Below are 18,450 nucleotides of genomic sequence, written 5' to 3'. Positions count from 1 at the left end.
GCCTTTATGTATTTTCTTAACCACATTTAAAGTGCGAAATGTGCAGATAAAAATATTCTTAACAAATAGCTTTTCTCCCCTCAACTACTGTTTGATTTTCCTTTTTTTATGGTCTTGGGCCTTTTCAGAAATTTTAGTACTGCTGAAATGAACCTGCCAGATTTCAACATGTGTTTTCTAGGAAATGCTTAATTGACAGGAAGCTTGAGATGATTGCAGTTGATTGAGAAAGCTGTTCTTCTTTGTCAGCTCTGAATAAGTTGGTTAAACTAGGAAAGTACCAGAAATTACGGAGTTCAAAATAAGATGTTTCCATCTACTACCACATTTTTTTGTGCGTTAGTTGTTAATCCAGCCAGCTTTCTATGAAACAGTTGGAAAGTACCCAATTATTTGCCCAAATAGGTGGAAAGTGTGTTGAGCTGGGAGTGAGATGATGTAGCTTCTAGGTCTTGGAACCGCTACTACTAAGGTATATGACTTCCTCACTTCTTTCCCATCTTTTGTTCTGTTGCCGTTTGTTAAAGGAAAGAGTCTAGATAAAATGATAATTCGCAGTGGTCTTCAGTGAGCTAAGTATTTATTTAAAAGAAATTGTACTTCTCTCGAAACTCTTCTAGTTTAAAAGAATCTTTAAATTTTAAAAGTCTTCATGTAGGAAGAGCCAGTAGTACATTGATTTCCTCACATTCACCATATTCATATGAATAAACTTCCTATTTCTCTGTGTGTAGCAAAGCTGCTGGGATGCCTTCCCCTGTTTCTCCAAAGCTGTCACCAGGCAATTCGGGAAATTATTCTTCTGGGGCCAGTAGTGCTTCAGCAAGTGGTTCTTCAGTGACCATTCCACAGAGGATCCACCACATGGCAGCCAGCTATGTTCAGGTTACATCCAACTTCCTCTATGCCACCGAAATTTGGGACCAAGCTGAACAGCTTTCCAAAGAGCAGAAAGGTAGGGAGGTCTCTGGAGAGAATCTGAATGATGGAATTGTTAAAAAGAGCTTTTATGATATAATTAAGTATAAGTCTCTGGTATGCATTTAGTTTATTATCTAGTCTAGAGTTAATGACAATCAGTTTGCTGATTGCCATTGCTTATCAATCGTGAATATACTGAATTCAGTCAAAAAATACCTTGTACTATAGTGGTGACACAAACTAAACAAAAAATAGTTTTTGGTCTAAGACAAATATGCCTTTATTCAGGCAAATTTAATTACAGCTTATACTGTAAAAGTAATAAAATATATATTCTACTCTGGGATAGTTAACAGTAAATTTGGCTATGGGCATAGGATTACATCCAGACATCTTGTACATATGAGATGTTTAATATATAAGAAAGCATGTTCATATTGAATTTTTAGGTATATTGGAAGAAACTTATATGATAAAAGAGACTACAAAATGAATAGACGTATAACATTCTTTAATATTAGGTCGTTTGAGGTCTTGCACCCTGTTTGTTATCTCCAAAACTAAGAACACTGAGAATTAGAAAGTATTAAGGATCTTTGGAAAAGAACAAGATAAACACCATCTTATTTTAGTAGATGTTTTTAGTAAATATGTGTGTGTAGCATCTATTCAGGCAGTTCCTTTGTAGAGAAACACTTAAAGTAGCAAATCAATCAAGTGTCCTTTTGTCACAGAGTATATTTAAATACTTATAGCATGAACAGGTAATCAGATGAAAATGAAAAATTCCTATCCCTAAAGAGGGATAATAGTGGGAGAAAGGTAGAAGGGGAACCCCAACATGCAATAAAAAGTTGTGTTTTTGAAAACCTAATTTGTTTCTAAAATTTTAAATATTGTCAGTGCTACTCAGGAAAGGTTACAAAGCTGAAATTCTTCTTAAGTCATCCCTACTTTACATTCTTCTCCCTGATGCCAGTTTTCTGGCATCATTCTTCCTTTCCTTTCCCTCCCTCCCTCCAACCCTTCCCCCCTCATTTCTTTCTTCTCTCCCGGGCTCCTTGCTTACACACTTACTTGCCTGCCTGCCTGTCTGCCTGCCTACCTATTGTGTGGCAGTTTGCAAACATTGACTAAAGGAAAGAGAATGGTATAATGAACCCCATGTACCTTTTACTCAAGTTCAGCTTCAGCAACATATTTTGCTAATCTTGTTTTATCTCCCACCCTTGACCACTCCCCACTGCCCCCCGTCCTACTTTTCTTTACCCTGTGTATTTTAAAGCATGTATCAGATACGACATTTCACCTGAACATACTTTGGTACGCATCCTTAGGTGATAAGGAGTTTTCAAAAACATGACCGCCATGCCTTTATCACAGCCACCAAAATTAACAATAACTCCTTTATGTCATCTAAGACATAGTCTCCCATCAGATTTCCCTATTTTCTCAAATATGCCTTTTTTTTTTTAAACAGTTGGGTTTGTTTCAAACAGAATCCAAACATTCATTAATCAGTCTCTTAAGTATCTCCCTCTTCTCCACTTTTTTTTGGGGGGGTGGGGGGGCAGGCATGCCATTGATGTCAAGGAGAAACTGCAGCATAGCATGTGTCATAGTCTAGATTTGGCTGATTACTTCTTCATGGTACATTTAGCTTGCTCTTCTGTCCACCTCATTTCGTTCATGCTGATAGATTAGATCTTGAGACTTGATTAGATTCAAGTTCATTATTTTAGATAAGAACTTTTCATAGGTGTTACTCTATATTTCCTATTACATCATATTACGAGGCATGTAATGGTTATCCCTTTTTTAGTGTCAATAAGATTTGACCATTGGTTCATTCAGATGGTGTCGGCCTGACTCAGTTTGATGTTAAGATTCCCTATTAAACGTTAACTTAGGCTTTTAGCATCCATTGATGGTCATCACCTACATGTGCTATTCCATTAGGAAACAGAAAATTCATCAGGAATTTATTAGCTGGAATTCTATAAAGAAGATTCTTTTCTCCTCAACTGTTTGATTACTTCTTATCTTGTTTAAGTATACTGAGGTCTTTGTCATCACTGCACATGTAAAAACTCTCCTTACTGAGTCCTACATCCGTCTTCTTCCAAAATTGCATTGGGATCAAATGTCAGGATATTATCATTCCTTCCTCCTCTCTGCACCCTGCCTTACATGCACATCAGTCTGTATTTGTTTGCATAGGAAGAATCCTTTCATTTCTGTCTCTTACATTTTTAAACTACTGTCTAAAACATGAGATTTAATGTATCAAAGTTGTATGACATATGATTATAGCAGAAAGGTTGTCTAACCTCACAGTGGCTCTTATCGGGAAAAATGCAGATAACATCCTCCTTTTTTGTACCACTTGCTTCTTATACAAAAACAGTACGCAGAGAATGTTTTGAGTCATAGTACATTGTAGAATTAGGTCTCCATTTTAATAATGTTTGCTGCATACTAGCAATTTCCATCAGTGACATTTTGTTTATATGTGTAACTCTTAATTCCTGACCATATAGTCTTTTAAAAATGTTTCGTGACTTAGGGAAAAAATATAACTTGACAAACTATGGGATGATTTGTTTTAAAACACGAAGAGTTATTTTAGTGCAGGAGGGAGTGCTTTTTACTTTATATGAATAGCATTTTACAGTCTAGACTAAAAACTTTATAAAGCACTTATTTAAAAGAGTGTGCATCATTTAATAAGTGTTTTTGGTTTTCTAGAATTCTTTGCTGAACTGGATAAAGTAATGGGTCCTCTCATCTTTAACGCAAGCATCATGACAGACCTAGTTCGTTATACCCGGCAGGGACTGCACTGGCTTCGCCAGGATGCCAAGTTGATATCCTGAACTGAACACATTCTTGTTGCCTCTGATTTTCTCCACAACACTGTGTCACATCACGAAGGAAAACTGCCATAACATACCACCTAGTCGACACTAAGAATGAGGAATGGTTTTCTCCTCCCTGGTTCATGTGTTGTTTTTTATAACCCAAAGCCATCATGTAGTTTGACCCCTTCAATATTCCCAATATGAAAAATTATTTAAATGCTTTTAAATCTGCAGCACGTTGATAAGCTGGTTTCTGTAATGATTATGTAATCATTATTATGTAATCTTATTACAATGATCTGTAATAAGATTGAAATTTCAGTTGCAATTCATAACTAATCAGTTGAAATTCTATTTATTTTAATTTTTTTAAGTGCCCAGATTGGGGCTAGTTTAAAACTTAGTTATTTCTGCCTATGAATTTACTCTGTTGAATATTTTGTGTAAATTTAATGTAGGCATTTTTATTTATATACTTTGGGAGCTTTGTTACCTAAAAATAATGTCTTTTTGTGGTAACTCTTCTAAGAGTAAGAGTTGGTTCATCTAGAATGTGGACATGTTCTTTCTACACCTACTACCTGATATTACTTCAGATCTTAAGTACAATTTTATTATTGCAGAATTTATACTTAGTATTAAGGATATTCTTCTACACATGAAAAATCACTTAAATATGAGAAGATGGCGTTCTACATGGATGTAAAAGGAAATGTGTCTGATTTGGTATGCATTATTTCAAGAACTGTGAACATGTGTTAATAACACTATAGCAATCACAAGGTGACTATAACTTGCATTTAATGCATTACAAAAGAGGGCAGGCAAACTTTCTAGGAGAAGCATATCATGTGAAGGGTTTCATAAAAGGACAATCTTGAACCTTATGGATTTTATTAAAACCATGTTTTTTGTTTTTTGGGGTTTTTTGTTACTAATAATTTGACACTTAACTGAAACAGAATAAGTTACTGTTGAACAAAGGATGATCTAACTCCTGAGCGTTGCTGCCTATATCTCTTGCATTGATGGTGTTTGTAGGGTAAAATCTCTCTTCAGAATTCTAATTTAAAATTTTTTTCCCACACTAGATTGTGATGCTCTGATAGGAGCATTCAGTGACTGATGTAGGAATGGGCTGGAGCTTTGGTGTGTGTGCTTTTGCTATACAACTTAGAGCTCTAATGCCTGATGTAGAGATGATCAGTTTCTCCTTTTAAACCTGTCTTGTGTTTACTACCTTTGTATTATGAAGGCCCTCATCAATGATGTATGTTTCTGATGGGATCAGAAAATTCACACTAGAAAAGTACCTAACTTGGTTCAGTATGAATTCTCTTGGGAAGGGGAGGGAAGCAGGGGTAGAGCTTGAGAAGCCAGCTCTGTAAGAGTTGTATATCAAAGTACCTTTCCCTATAAGGTGCATATAGGAGTCAAAAGTGAGAAATATACCTTCTATCTTTTGTTTTTAGTGCCCCTATCATGTCTGGTGTGCCTTAAATCTTACCTTTAAATGAAGGGTCTATGGATTGTTTACAGATGAAGTTTTACACTAGTTGCAGATCACCCATATGGTTGGTATTCTGTAGTAATAATGTTAAATTCTCTTTCCTTTTCAATCGTCCTTTAGGGTCACATAAAGATTAATTCTTTCAGAAAAGCTAATGCTTTGGTACATGACTTAGTCTAACCTGTTGGGTAATGCTGCTTCAAAAAATAGTTTGTCCTTCTCCCAATTTCAAAAATGAATCCATCCAATCAGAAAAAAGGATTGCCCTGCTATTTATAGATGATTGCTAAGGCTTGAAATGGGAAAGAAGGGATAGAAAATCTCCAAGCCCAGTGGTATAATGACTCCTCTGCATCTGAGTCTACAGTTACTTATGAAGCTAGTGAACTTTCATTGTCCTGTGGCCTCTATAGAGCTTCTTAATGGTTTTGTACCTCAAGTTGTTTTTGCATATCGCTGAAGATTCAGATCTCCAAATTATGCTGAATTTAACAATTTTCCCTTGGAGAAATTGCCTCTGATACCTTGCTAACTTAATCTTAGTGTGTTTTAGGAACAGTTTTCCTTAAGAGGACAGCTTCTCAGTGATCGTTATTCAGTAAGAAACTTGCCACAGTTAATCAAGTAGATGTCTGTCCTGTTCTTCTCTGATTTCTCTGAGTCTGATTCCTTAATTTTCCATGATATCTTAGAAATGGAAAAAGTATCCTCTGAGCTTTTAGACTTCCAGCAACAGCAGCCAGTGGGGCACTTCTGAGTTCCAGTGTGTTCTAGTCTCTTGTGGGTCCTGAGAGGTAGCAGGAGCATTTCCCAGATCACAGTGATAATTTGTTAAAGCAGAATTTCCTGCATGTTTTTTGGTGCTGTGGTAAAGTACTCTCTCTCTAAAACTGTGTTAATTCTTGGAAAATGAATTTTTATAAGCTTTTCATTGTTGAGGGTTTTTCCCACCAGGTGGTAATGGGCAATGGATCAAAATCCTTTTCTAAATAATTGAATTTTCAGTGTAATAGTCTCTGGAAACACCACTCCCTCTCCTCTGTGTCCATCTCCTCAGAAGTTCTGTCTGTCTTCATCTGTTCCAGCACATACTTTGCACTCCTTCACAGGCGACCATTCCTTCTTCCTCAGTAGGTGTCTTCAGTGTTCTCTAACTATTTACAACTGATTTTGACAAATAGCTAAAAACTTACTTAGTCTGAGACTTGTATTTAATATAGTTAATTATAAAAATAGCAGCTATTTAAAAAATTACTCTGTTGACTGCTCTAAGACCACACTTGTATGCCAGGAGGCAGTAGCCTACCCCACTGGACTCTTTACAGGCAACCAACGAACATACTATGGTGGATGAAGTTGTCACATGGTATAGTCTTGCCCGGCCTAGGCTGGGCTGTGGGGAGCACTCCCCTCCAGGTGATTCAGGCTTCCTCAATCCAGCACAGGTCCAGTCTGGCTGGGGAGGATTCAGCCCATTTCTTGCCTCAGTGCCACCTTTTTCTGGGCAAGTAGTTAAGAACTGACTTTATAAGCAATGAGTACTTCAGATAAATTTACAGCTGTAGTTGCTGAAGAGTAGAGAAGGTTGAGCATCACTAGTTTAACTCTCCAGTGTAAAAGCTGTCTAGAGAAATGTGTGCACGTGCCCACACATGCCTGTGCTCTGTGGGGCTCTCATGCTGGTGGATCCACAGGCATCTGGGTTGCACTTTGAGCGACACACTTATGGCTTTATTAGGTTCGCTGTTGTTGTTGTTTTTTAATTGTTGTTTGTTTCTTTTCATTAAAGAAAGGTTTAATCAGCTAGATCAGACAGCATCATTTTTATATTTAATGACAGTAACTTCGAGAAATTACCTTATTGAATAAGCTTGCATTGTGAAGCAAGAGCCTACAAAACACACCTGTTCTAAGTGAAATCTCTGGCTCTGGAGGCCAGCAGCACTCTGCGGAGTTTCAGCACAGCCCGTGATCGCTCCAGTCAGTGATGCCTAGTTGTGTAGGGGAGAGGTACGCTGTGCACTCTTATAAGTGTGAGGGTATGCGACTTCGGATTTTAAAATTATGTACACATACACACTTTATATATATGTATGTATGTATGTATGAAAACATGAAGTTAGTTTGTCAAAAATGTGTGTGTTTAGTATTTTAGCTTAGTGCAACTATTTCCACATTATTTATTAAATTGATCTAAGACACTTTCTTGTTGACACCTTGAATATTAATGTTCAAGGGTGCAATGTATATTCCTTTTAGATTGTTAAAGCTTAATTACTATGATTTGTAGTAAATTAACTTTTAAAATATATTTGAGCCCTTCCGTAGTATAATAGGGCTCTTACAGGGTGGGAAGGATTTTAATTTTCCAGTTGCTAATTGAACAAAAGGGCCTCATAATGTATTTTGAATTATAGAAGTTTGCCTCTGGGTCCCACGAACATCTACTGGGAATGATGCTTTAGGCAGATTGTGATGATTTTTTATTTTTCCTAAATAAATTGGGAAGCAAAACATTTCAAATCCATATAGATTCCTATAACTCATATTCCCTAATTATGTGGAACACAGATTTCATTTCAATTTCATGTATCTATCTATGTCTTGGAGAGGCAAACTTTTTTCCAATAATAAATAATATTGCACATCTAAGGTTGCTATTCAGTAAAATAAATAGAAGAGATAAGTATTGAATGACTTAGAATATGTAGTGACAAGAGGCCAAATTGTTCATGTTTGTGAGCATATCTTTCACATATTCACTAATAGAGACATTCATTTTAGACCCCTAGACCCTGTAACTAAGCTGGCAAGTGATAGGAAGTAAGTTATTAACAGTTGGTAAAGCAGATACAGATTCTATTTACTCGAACCATATGGTTAATTAAAAAGAACTTACAGTCTCCAGAAAAGCGAATGGAAAGAATATCTCAGTCTCTTCTGTTTGATAGAATTTGGTCACAGAATAAGGCATTAGAGTTAAGTCTAAACCAAATCTTACAATCTTTAAGCAACCTAAAATAGCAACCTAAGTAATCGTCATATAATGAAGTTGACTTTCAGGAATGTCAGCTTGGACCTCTCCTTGCCACCATTGCTCGGCTAAGCATAAATTCCCATTTTTAAAAAGAAACAGCTAAAAAGCTCTCTAAATGAGTATGGGGAAAAAAGCTCTCACCCAGAAATTCTAGTAATATTCAGTTTTGACCTCTTACTGCTTCCACATAGGGTTTCTTTTCAGGTTTTATCCATTGGAATTTTCTACCTGCTGTGTTCCTCTCTGGAAAATATCTATTTGGAAATGCTGCCTTTCAAATCAATGCCATGATTATCCATACTGTTGAGTTTGTTGTTGCTGTTCAAGAAGTGTCCCCATTTTACAACTTTATGCACACACCTGGCAAATCATTGACATGAGCATTCAGCAGTACTGGGGTCGGGGCGGGATGGGACGGGGCTCACCAACAGAGCTGGCCCAGGTGGTAGTGCCTGAAAAGGCATCACCTTTGAGGACCGGATGTAGGGTTGGTAAGCACAGTTATGAAAATTTCTATCTAGCCTCCGTTTTGAATGGTTTTAAGAAATTTTGTATATGGAGGATGGAAATACTTATATATTTATTGAAAATCCTTTTATTTGAAATTAAAATTATTTGGTGAATAATGGTTTGATATTTGGGGAGGGTTTTGGAGGGGAGGTAATGCCGCTGATAAAAGCCTTGTTGATTCTGCAGAAAGGTACTGTTAGTGTCTGATAGAATGCCTTTGTTTTGTACATGATCCAAATCTTTGTTTTACATTTCTTTTATCCAAAATATTTAGGCATCTGACATTTTCAACCAAAATTTCAATTATATACTGTGATTTTTATTTGTTGTAATACATTAAAATTTCAGAGGTACTTTGGGGCTCAAAAGCTAGGATTTCTAAGTCAGTATGTGCATTTCACATAACAAAGCTGTTAATGGTGAGCAAAGTATTATATACTAACTAGATTTTTCCACATCTGTATAGTATATTATATGTATTTTGTGGTATTGAGATTATAGAAAGTTTAGAGTGTCAAACATGCGTTTAATGTGTATTTTTAAACAAATTTATGGCAATTAAAATATTTGGAGACAAGGGTATCACATTTCAATTTGTAAAGATCTTTTTAACTCTACTGTGTCATTAAGATGCTTTGTATAATGCCAAACCATAGCTGGAGAAACGAAGTTTAATAAATATCAAATAGATTTTCTGTATTAAAGTTTATAAACACTGCTCTCTACACTTCTTCAACTCCTACTTTGCCCTTTTCGTGTAATTTCTGTTTTGTATTTTAGGGTCCAGTGCTACTCTTCTTTAAAAGTCTGGTCCCATCAGTCCAGGTCTTAATTTCTGATTATAGAAATTCTGAACTGGCTGGCCATGGGTCCTTCTGCATAGATCAGAATTCACCCTGCTCCAACAGCAATCTCATACACATCCTTTTTGTTATTCTTCATGGCTTGGGCTTTTATTGTTTCATTTTCTTCCAGTTCTCTGTTCATAGACAAACTAGGGCACATCGTCAGGTACTGAGTGCCAGTATCGCCTGTCTTTTGACACCTCACTGAAATGTTCTTTACGTGGAGTGAAGGGTTAGGATCCAGGGCCATAGTTTATGAACTTGCTGAGGTTAATCACTAGCTATTAGTAAACTTTTGCCTTTAGCCTGCCATTGTGTTCTTTATTTCTTCAAGAAATGTTAACTCTCACTGCGCTTTCCGGATTGAGAAGTTAACACATTATTAGGCCTTGCTGGGTTTTCTATAGTATACAAAATAAATCCTTCTTCCCCTCAAAAGCATGAATTCCAGGCTGCCAGAATTTCAGTTTGAGACATTTTATAGTATACATAGAAAAATAAACTCTTAAGTTGACTAGTTATGCTTATCTGCATATCAACATTGTAAGAAGAAACGGAGACCAATTTAAAGCATACACCTGTCTTTAAACATCTAAAAACACAACATTGCTTTACTTAAGTGCCTCCAACCAAATGCAGTTAATCAATATTCCATAGAACGGAGCATTGTTGTAGGTAAGTGCTGTCCTCTTTTCCCCTGGTGTATATACATCATTCCTGGGCCACATTTAGGGAACAGCGTCTTTTTCTAAGGGAAAAGAAAAGGTGATTTTTAAGACAGAGGTCTAGCAGTGCCCAGAGCCACGTCTACTGCATTTCCTTCCTCTGCTTGATATCCAATCTCAGGGTAGAGCGAAGAAAGGAAAGGAACTACTCTTTCATGGTACCTGTGTGGAGCCGTTCTTGGCTTTTAACTCTTGAGGGATTCTCCCCCGTGGAGCTCCCACCTCAACCCAGGCACTTTTCCACCCCAATTTTATTTTTAGGTCTGTGTATGTGCTGATCTCTCCTTTGCGCAGCTTCCCAGGCCTCTTGGGCCCAGGTTTGTGGAGTACCTGCATAGCCTTGTGATACATTCAGAATCATCCCAACAGGAGGCTCCAATGGGCCTGAGGGAAACCCCTCTCCAAAATGGGGTCATTCTCCTCAGCCTTCTCTTTGCTGAACTCAATTCTGGTATTGGGGAGCCATATACCTGTAGGACAAAGACAGATTCACCTCAGGTATGGAAGAGTTGAAGCCTTGCTGTACAACTTGGAATAATGATTCCCCACCCCACCCCCCACCCCCCCCCGCCAGATACTGTAGACTCAGAGCAGAGGGTCCATTCCTCAGGACTGAGTCTGGTGCTCAAGGTCTGCTTACAGTTCTTCCACCACCACTACCATCCCCACCCACCCACGTATGTATCCTTCTCTTCTTACCTGGCCTAACAGCAACAGGCAGACCAGGAGTACTGCGAAGAGTTTGAGGTGCCACATCTCAGTAGATGGGATATTGGATCATGAAGGCTGGGGACAGTTCCCACTCCCTTTTATAGGTAGATCTGCCTCTTCTATGGTTGCCAAGTGAGATGGGGGCAAAGTTTATATTTGCAGTCAGGGTCAATTTAATAAGTTAATGTCTACCAGAGAGGAATGTGCTCAAGGCCTGCCTTTCAGGCATGTAGTATTTACTGATCCCTCATCTGGACTTTGAGTGATCTGTTGCTGGCGTGGACCTTTTCACCCATTTTGCCAAAAGTCAGCACTACCGCCTCCCCTTTGAAAAGCCACGTGAAGCCATTGAGGGAGACCAGACACCTAGCCACGTTTTGATTCCAAAATAGCTTAGTGAGATCACTTTAGTCAAAACAGAATTCTAATAATGAGGTCTTCAGAAATAGTGTTGACCCCTTTCAGCCTTGTCTAGGAAAGCACTGACCTATTTTGTTACAGGCAATTGGATAAGGCCCTTATCTCCCATCTGTGGGAGGATACTTCAGCAAGCATGGTCTACAAGTGCCCCAGATCCCCATTTGTATAGATGGACTATCACCCTAATTATTTGTTCCACATCATCTCTGTAAAGAATGGAAACCCAGCTGCAGAAAGTTCAAAGTCTGGCCTACCTGCCATCTCCCAGGGGAAGGGCAATCAGGACTGACTGGTTGTTTCAATCATGGGTGAATTGAATGAATAAGTATAGGTTGACTTTGTTTCCTTTTTTAAAATGTGAATGAGGAGATAGCAGGGGCCCCTAAATCAGTGAGAGAGCTTGATGGTGGTGATAAACATTGTCAACCTTGAATTACTAGCTTTCTTGCCAGTAGCTGACTGGGCCTTTTACAGAGCACATCCTTCCAGCAGCCTCAGGGAAGCAGGCATAGGGCTGAGATCTCTCCAAAGCCCAAAACATTGTCACCTTAAGTAGGAACCAACACAAGTTTCTAGACCAAGAAAGAGCATGTACCTAAACCATGAGTAGTTATGGGTACCCATTAAATGACATAGACATTTTAATAAATTTGTGTGGAAAGGTGTGAATTCTGAGTAAGATAAATAGGACTTCAGATTTTCCTATAACCTGGAAGGAAAAGCCAAGAAGACAAATGCAACAAGATTTTTCTTCAGCCTTGTGTCTCCCTGAACACCTGGCTGTTACCTCTTCCCAAAGCCCTTCTCATCTTCACAGGTTGGATATGTGGTGAGGGCCTGCCTGTTCCCAAGGAAAAGTGGAAGAGATGTGGCACAACTGAAGGTGGAACAGGACAGTCACGAATCCTCTTGCCAAGGGAGAAGAGGGTGGTATGGTGGGCCTCAGAGCTGGGATTGGGCGGGTTGTGACTCCACAGATCTGTCTGCTTGGTTCCAGTCCTCTCAGGACCAGGCAAGGCCTGGAGGGAGATACCACTGCTTGCACTTAAGGAACATTGAGAAGCAGAACTATGCCAAACTCACCTAAGCAATCCTGCAATTTTGAGACTAGTCAGCTGTTCCTTCCCTTTACTCCTGAGCTTTGATACAGAATGACCCCAAGTAGGGGCTTAGCTAGAACTTTTGTGGGGTGGGGAAGAGGCTGTGTGGTGACCTAGTGAACACTGGGTAAGAACACAAATCTGATTAAGTGAAAGACTGAACAGCGTGATATCCTAGAGCCAGTTGGGTCTGTGGACTGAGTGCCAGCCTCCTGTTGAGCGTAGACGGATGTGCCAAATGGGATTTGGAAAGTGCTGATTCCAAAGACGGATACTTTCTCCTAATCCTCCATTTCTGCCTTCCTGTATTTCAAGGAAAATCAAAGTAGCCTTTTGTATTAACTTATAAAGCCAATACGACAGCCAAGGATAAGGGCCTGAGGCTCTGGGCCCCCTCTGTGCGCGGGGAGGACTATTCATCATCATGGGTGTGACAACACTGCAGAAGCCTTTGTAGCTCAAGCCTCTTATTTTTTTTTTGGCCTCACCGCAAGGCATGCAGGATCTTAGTTCCTCGACCAGGGATGGAACTCGCGCCCCCTGCGGTGGAAGCACAGAGTCTCAACGACTGGACCGCCTCTATCTTGTATGCCATCCCTCCTCCCAAAAGAAAAGATGCATTAGTTACTGCCTGTGGAAGGAATCACTGTGAGGGAGAGTATTTCATGTGTCTACAAACTCTGTAGTTGTTTTATTTAAATATGGAGCAAAATCAAACTTTTAAAAGCAAAGCAGCATCCAAACAGCATTAAACTGAAGTGACAGAAGTTGTCCACAGCCATCCCACATCCCTTGAGTAGCTGTGGCCTATTCCTGACATTAAAAAATAAAAATTGTAAAAGTCTAGGGGCTCTCTACAATCAAGTATTTTGCTGAATGAATCAACCCAAAGTACATGTTCCTTCCTCCAGCAGAAAGGTCTAGGCGTCCATAAGGAGAAATGCTTGGCTGGGAGGCAGGAGCCGGGGGCCCAGGTAGGGGAGCTGACCAGATGCCAGCCCTGGCCCTCTTTGGGCTTTAGTTTCTTGTTCTGTCAATGAGATGGGAGCATATCTCTGAGGCCCCTCAGGCACTGACATTTGGGGGTTCAAATGATTAATTTAGAAGAAGAAAGTGAGACTGAAGCATGTTTGATAGCTTACAGCTTGGAAACTCTGAATACAACAATACAAGTGTTTCTGAGGTTAAGTGCCTAGGGTGAAATGGGAGACAGAGTGTGTAGCTACATGAGCAGCTATCTGAAACACATTCCAGGTAGAGGGGAAATCATGAAGGGCTTGACAGTAATTGGAAACTTTTGCTGCCCCTGAGCAGGAGATGCCTAATGAAAAATGAAAGCCTCTGAAATGGAAAGACTTTTCCAGGTAAAACTTCAACAAAGGGTCAAAGTGTATTTGCTCAATTGCTGGCTAGAACTGGCACGGACTTCTGGGCCTGTATCTCTGGGACTCTGTTGGCCGACGGAAAAATCCCCTTTGCCGCATTCTGCAGAGATAAAAGCCCTTGTGGGAGCAAGTGCACTGCTGGGGAAAAGAAGGGCTAAATGAACACGGGATTGTGCCCCAGCAGCAGATGAAGGAGCCACACCCTGGCTGAAGGCTCCAGGTGGGTGGGTTATAGGCACAGAGGCCCACAACAGTGATCCCTCGTTAAGAGACTTCACCCATTTTCCTTTTCTTTATGGATTTCTACAGATAGAATAAACCATAAAATGATTCCAGATCCCATACATATCATGTACAGGAGCACTGAGATATAACTCATATTCCACACCATCCACCAGCCCCACACCACCCCCGCAGGACCATGCTACACAGAGCTCTGGGTCTCCAAGCGTAGAGAGGGAAGCCCCTTGGTGAGGGACAGGCTTAAAGCAGCCTTTAACAATTTTATCCAAAAGCAGAAGCTTAGCAAGGGCTTATAGGACAGTCTTCTCCGTAGAGCACTCCTGGGATAAAAGGTTTCAGACCAAGAGGCTCAGTGCCTGGTCTGGGCTAAGAAAGGGTAAGTTTGATTTTGGGCTGGTATCTCCAAAGGACTCAAAAGAACCAGAATAAAAGTCTAAGGGTAAAATGAAGCCAAGATATGGGACAAGGAAGGGTGGCCATAGTCCCTAGGAAGCTTGGGGCTAAAACTGGAGGGAAAAAAAACCCAGAGATCAATGGCCTGTCAAGGCAGTGATCGATCCTCCCCTGGCCGGTGAACCTGTTCCAACTATGCCAGGTTAAGGATGCATTTATACCTTCTTCAGGCCCACAGCTTTCACCAGATTCTCAAAGGAGTCTATAACCCATATACGTTGCAGATCAGGCAGCAAGCCCTGGGAATAAACTTGGACAAAAAGCCAAACAGGAAAATTAGACTATGTTTGGTGAGACAAGAGTTTTCATCACACCGCTGTCCTTTGTTAAGCCTGTACCACCCTGCCAGACTCTTACACGCCACTCATTTCACTGTTAACCTCAGACCTATGGCTTTGTCTTAATACATCTATTTGATGAATGCGAAGCTCACAGCTAAGGAATGAGGGTGTGATAACACATTGAGGAAGCAACAGTTAAAGGCTATGGGCCCAAGTCTGTCAGTCTCAGCTGTACCTCCTTCTCCTGCCTCACGATCAGTGCCATCTTACTGATTTTTGTTTTGTTTTGAGGTAGTTTTGGTTCCTGAAAGGCAGAAACAATTATTAGAATAAGAAGGAAAGACACAGCCTGGGCCAGATGCTGGCTGCCCTGTGAAAGTTGCTGCTCTGGACCAGCAGGAAATCTCCTTCCATACACAGCTAAAAACCACTGTTAGCAACCTGGTACAAACACAGCCAGCTTGCTGACCCCAGCTCTAGAGGCAAAGGGGTCACCTCACCCTTTCCTTTCATAGCTGACTTCCTATCATGTGGTACAGCACAGCTCTAAGAGCACAAACTTTAGCGCTCTACCATTCACTAGCTGTGTAATTTGAGGCAAATTACTTAACGTCTCTGTGCCTGTGTCCTCATCTGCAAAATGAGTGTAATAATGATACTTCAAAGGTGGTTTTGAAGGAAAAAAAACCAAAGGTAGTTGTGAGGTTTAAAAGAACTTTTTTGTGTAAAGGGCTAAGAAGAGTACCTGACACACTGTAACTACTAGATTTTATTGTCAGTATGGAAATAGTGGGCAGGGAGCCAACATTACCCACAGTCGATGCCATCCACGACTGTTCAGCTACAGGAGTAGCTGCAGCTACATTCTTGTAGGTTATGGAACAAGGAGCGAGCTACAATCCTTCACCAAACTCAGACTAGCCAAAACCGTTCAGGACTCATGCTGGGGAGGGGAATTCATGAACTTGAAAAGTAACAGTCACATCCAAGGACTCTGCTCACACAAAACGCAAAATCATAACAGTGCAGCCTACAATAAGTTTATTGTGTCTTCAAGACACTGCAATGTAGACTCCTCTCCCAGAGAAGGGTCTTTCAGAGACAAGGAACTATTATCCAGATGAGTTGCTCATTTGTCATTTTCATAGGCAGCTGGATTCTTCCTCTTGGATTTCTCAAACTCCTGGGTTCCCCATGTGTAGACAAGATAAAACACTACGAATGCTATAAAAATAATAAATGAAAATAAGCAGTGAGCACTTACAAGACACATGGATCTCAGTCCTCTTTTCTGATTCACAACATATTCTGCCTTCCTGTCTCTAGTTTTTAAGAAACCACTCTTAAACGAGACGATCAAGAAAAGTTACATTACAAACCCATTTTTACAGGTGTGTAAAAGAAAGGGGTTTACCCAGGAAAATTGGTGACCAACTCTTCCCTTATGGCTCCCCTGTTGCACATTTTAAAATATTTTAATGAGATAACTGAGATCAAATTCACATAACATAAACTTCATCATTTAACCATTTTGAAACGTACACTTCTGTAGTTTTTAGCAAAGTCACAATGTTGTGCAACTATCATCACTATCTGCTGCACCTTTAACACAAAACAGTTCATCGCTAAGAAGTGGGTAAAGATGACCTCAGAGGGAGACGCTGGAGTCACACAAGTGACCTTGGGCCTGTCATTTAAGTTCTCTATGACTCACCTCCCTCGTCTATAAGATGGGGAGGATATGACCAGTTCAACGTCATTCAGGACTATTCAATGAGAAAACGTGTGTATGGCGAGCTGTAGAGTGCTCAGTGAGGGACCCGCAGTGCCCACTGTGGATGGGAGTCCAGCCCCCCGCCCGGCCAGAACACTCACGCGGCGCGACGCGAAGGATGCACGCCCGAGTGCGGCGCAGCACGTTGGGGATGCCCTTGCTGAAGTAGTGCGGGAAGGCGCGCTGCTCAAAGGGCGACAAGCTGTAGGTGATTACATGCCGCATCCGCATCAGATGCCCAAACTCGCGGCCCATGGTCGCGGTGGCGCCTGCAGGACGGAGGGTGGAAAGGCGCTGGGCTCAGGCCCCGGACATGCCGCCCCCAACCCGAGGCTCTCCCCGGCGCTCCTCATCCCTCCCAGCCTAGACGGCGCCCCCACCCCGCCAGGGCCACCGAGACCGCACTACCGGACCCCACTCCCGCACCGAGGTCACCTCGCCCTCCGCAGCGCGGGATCCACCGGCTTCCGTCCACCACTTCCGGTAGGATCGGACGCCGCGCTAGGAGGCAGTGAGGTCACTTCCGGGAGGACCCCTTCTCGGCTGTCTCCGGAGGAAGGCGGCATCCTCACCGGGCGGGAGAGGAGCGCCCCGGCCGAGTGACGTGAGGTGGGTGGTGCCTGCTTGGGGGTGGGGCCAAGCGCGACTGAGTGGGCTCTGGGGGCACCCTCTCGAGTCTCTCAAACTTCTCCTCGGTTCCCGCCTTTCCCGGGAGCTGCACGGACTAAGAGTTGAAGAGCCAGGGCCCCGCCGGCCTCGAGGGCCTCGCTGGCCGCGCGCTTAGGGTCGGGTGTTCTCCCGTGGTGGAGAGCGCCCCTGAAGCCGCCGCCTGGCAGCCGACGCGACGTTTTGTAGGGTTTTGTCCAGTAGCTGGAACAGGAATCGGTTATGTTCAAGCTCTCAGCGACCTCAGGCCCCGAATCAGGGACACGGATCTGGGACTTCTCTTGGCACCCACCGGATTAGAATCCACTGGCAGGGTGTAGACTTTCCCAAGAGAGAATAAAAATGTTTCCTCAAATTTAGCCACAGGAGCCCTCAAGTAATAGTCCAGCAACTGCTGAACAGCTGTTAGTGGTGGTAGGAGGGAAGAAAGAAGCGACCTCCACAGCAGCCGGCTTCTCTCGGACAGGGTTCTGCCGCGGGCGGGATGTCACGTTGCCCACAGTTCACTCCACTTCCCAGGAGGGAAGCGATTCCATTTTCGGAAAAGTGCTGTCTGCTTAAGGATGCCGCTGTCCTGTACAGCTGACTGACTTTTCCACTTGATGCAGCATGTCTGTGAATGTTTTGTTCATGGCATTGCTGGCCATGTGTAATCTAGGACTAAGTTCTCATTCAACAGTTTGGCTGTGTTTTATAATCCTGCTTACCAGCCACGGGCCAGGGAGGCTTGGCAGGCAATGAACTTAAAATTTACAAATAGGGACTTCCCTGGTGGCGCAGTGGCTAAGAATCCACCTGCCAATGCAGGGGACGCGGGTTCGAGCCCTGGTCCAGGAAGATCCCACATGCCGTGGAGTAACTAAGCCCATGTGCCACAACTACTGAGCCTGAGCTCTAGAGCCAGCGAGCCACAACTACTGACCCCACGTGCCACAACTACTAGCCGGCACGCCTAGAGCCCGTGCTCCGCAACAAGAGAAGCCACCGCAATGAGAAGACAGTGCACCA

At 41.8% G+C, this 18,450-nt stretch overlaps 3 protein-coding genes across 4 annotated transcripts in view; 1 reads left to right on the top strand and 2 right to left on the bottom strand.

Moving 5' to 3' along the window:
- The window catches only part of AFF4 (ALF transcription elongation factor 4), a 93,480-nt gene extending 83,444 nt beyond the window's left edge, over positions 1 to 10,036 (top strand). The window contains exons 21-22 of the mRNA XM_082650176.1: positions 735 to 955; positions 3,670 to 10,036. Coding sequence (XP_082506302.1) covers positions 735 to 955; positions 3,670 to 3,797 — 349 coding nt within the window. The 3' untranslated portion in view covers positions 3,798 to 10,036. The remainder of the gene's footprint in view (positions 1 to 734; positions 956 to 3,669) is intronic.
- A 225-nt stretch (positions 10,037 to 10,261) lies between these two features.
- LEAP2 (liver enriched antimicrobial peptide 2) lies at positions 10,262 to 11,243 on the bottom strand. Its single transcript, XM_082650191.1, has 3 exons — positions 11,109 to 11,243; positions 10,740 to 10,879; positions 10,262 to 10,432 (listed from the first exon to the last, which is right to left on the bottom strand). Exons 1-3 carry the CDS (start codon positions 11,163 to 11,165, stop codon positions 10,396 to 10,398), a joined length of 234 nt encoding a protein of 77 aa, XP_082506317.1. The 5' UTR covers positions 11,166 to 11,243; the 3' UTR covers positions 10,262 to 10,395.
- A 4,777-nt stretch (positions 11,244 to 16,020) lies between these two features.
- Positions 16,021 to 17,336, bottom strand: UQCRQ (ubiquinol-cytochrome c reductase complex III subunit VII). 2 transcript variants are annotated; one of them, XM_082650189.1, is made up of 3 exons: positions 17,203 to 17,336; positions 16,878 to 17,045; positions 16,021 to 16,226 (listed from the first exon to the last, which is right to left on the bottom strand). In XM_082650189.1, the coding sequence occupies exons 2-3, from the start codon at positions 17,029 to 17,031 to the stop codon at positions 16,132 to 16,134; spliced, it is 249 nt and encodes an 82-aa protein (XP_082506315.1). In that variant the 5' UTR covers positions 17,032 to 17,045; positions 17,203 to 17,336; the 3' UTR covers positions 16,021 to 16,131. The 2 variants fall into 2 exon arrangements, with proteins under 2 accessions (XP_082506315.1, XP_082506316.1); XM_082650190.1 differs by having other exon boundaries at positions 17,212 to 17,336.
- Between the last annotated feature and the right edge of the window lie 1,114 nt (positions 17,337 to 18,450).

This window comes from Grampus griseus, assembly GCF_964374135.1.
Source record: "Grampus griseus genome assembly, chromosome: 3".
In the NCBI taxonomy this organism is placed as follows: Eukaryota; Metazoa; Chordata; class Mammalia; order Artiodactyla; family Delphinidae; genus Grampus; species Grampus griseus.
Note: the sequence above shows the minus strand (reverse complement) of the source record. Positions and strands in the feature narration are given on the sequence as shown.

Excerpts from the sequence above, each read along its gene's own strand:
- LEAP2 (XM_082650191.1), bottom strand. The coding sequence starts at position 11,165 with ATGTGGCACCTCAAACTCTTCGCAGTACTCCTGGTCTGCCTGTTGCTG. Across the intron at positions 10,880-11,108 it reads GCCTGTTGCTGTTAGGCCAG|GTATATGGCTCCCCAATACC; the intron begins GTAAGAAGAGAA and ends TTTGTCCTACAG. Across the intron at positions 10,433-10,739 it reads TGTATCACAAGGCTATGCAG|AAAAAGACGCTGTTCCCTAA; the intron begins GTACTCCACAAA and ends CTTTTCCCTTAG.
- UQCRQ (XM_082650189.1), bottom strand. The coding sequence starts at position 17,031 with ATGGGCCGCGAGTTTGGGCATCTGATGCGGATGCGGCATGTAATCACC. Across the intron at positions 16,227-16,877 it reads CATCCTTCGCGTCGCGCCGC|CATTCGTAGTGTTTTATCTT; the intron begins GTGAGTGTTCTG and ends TTATTTTTATAG.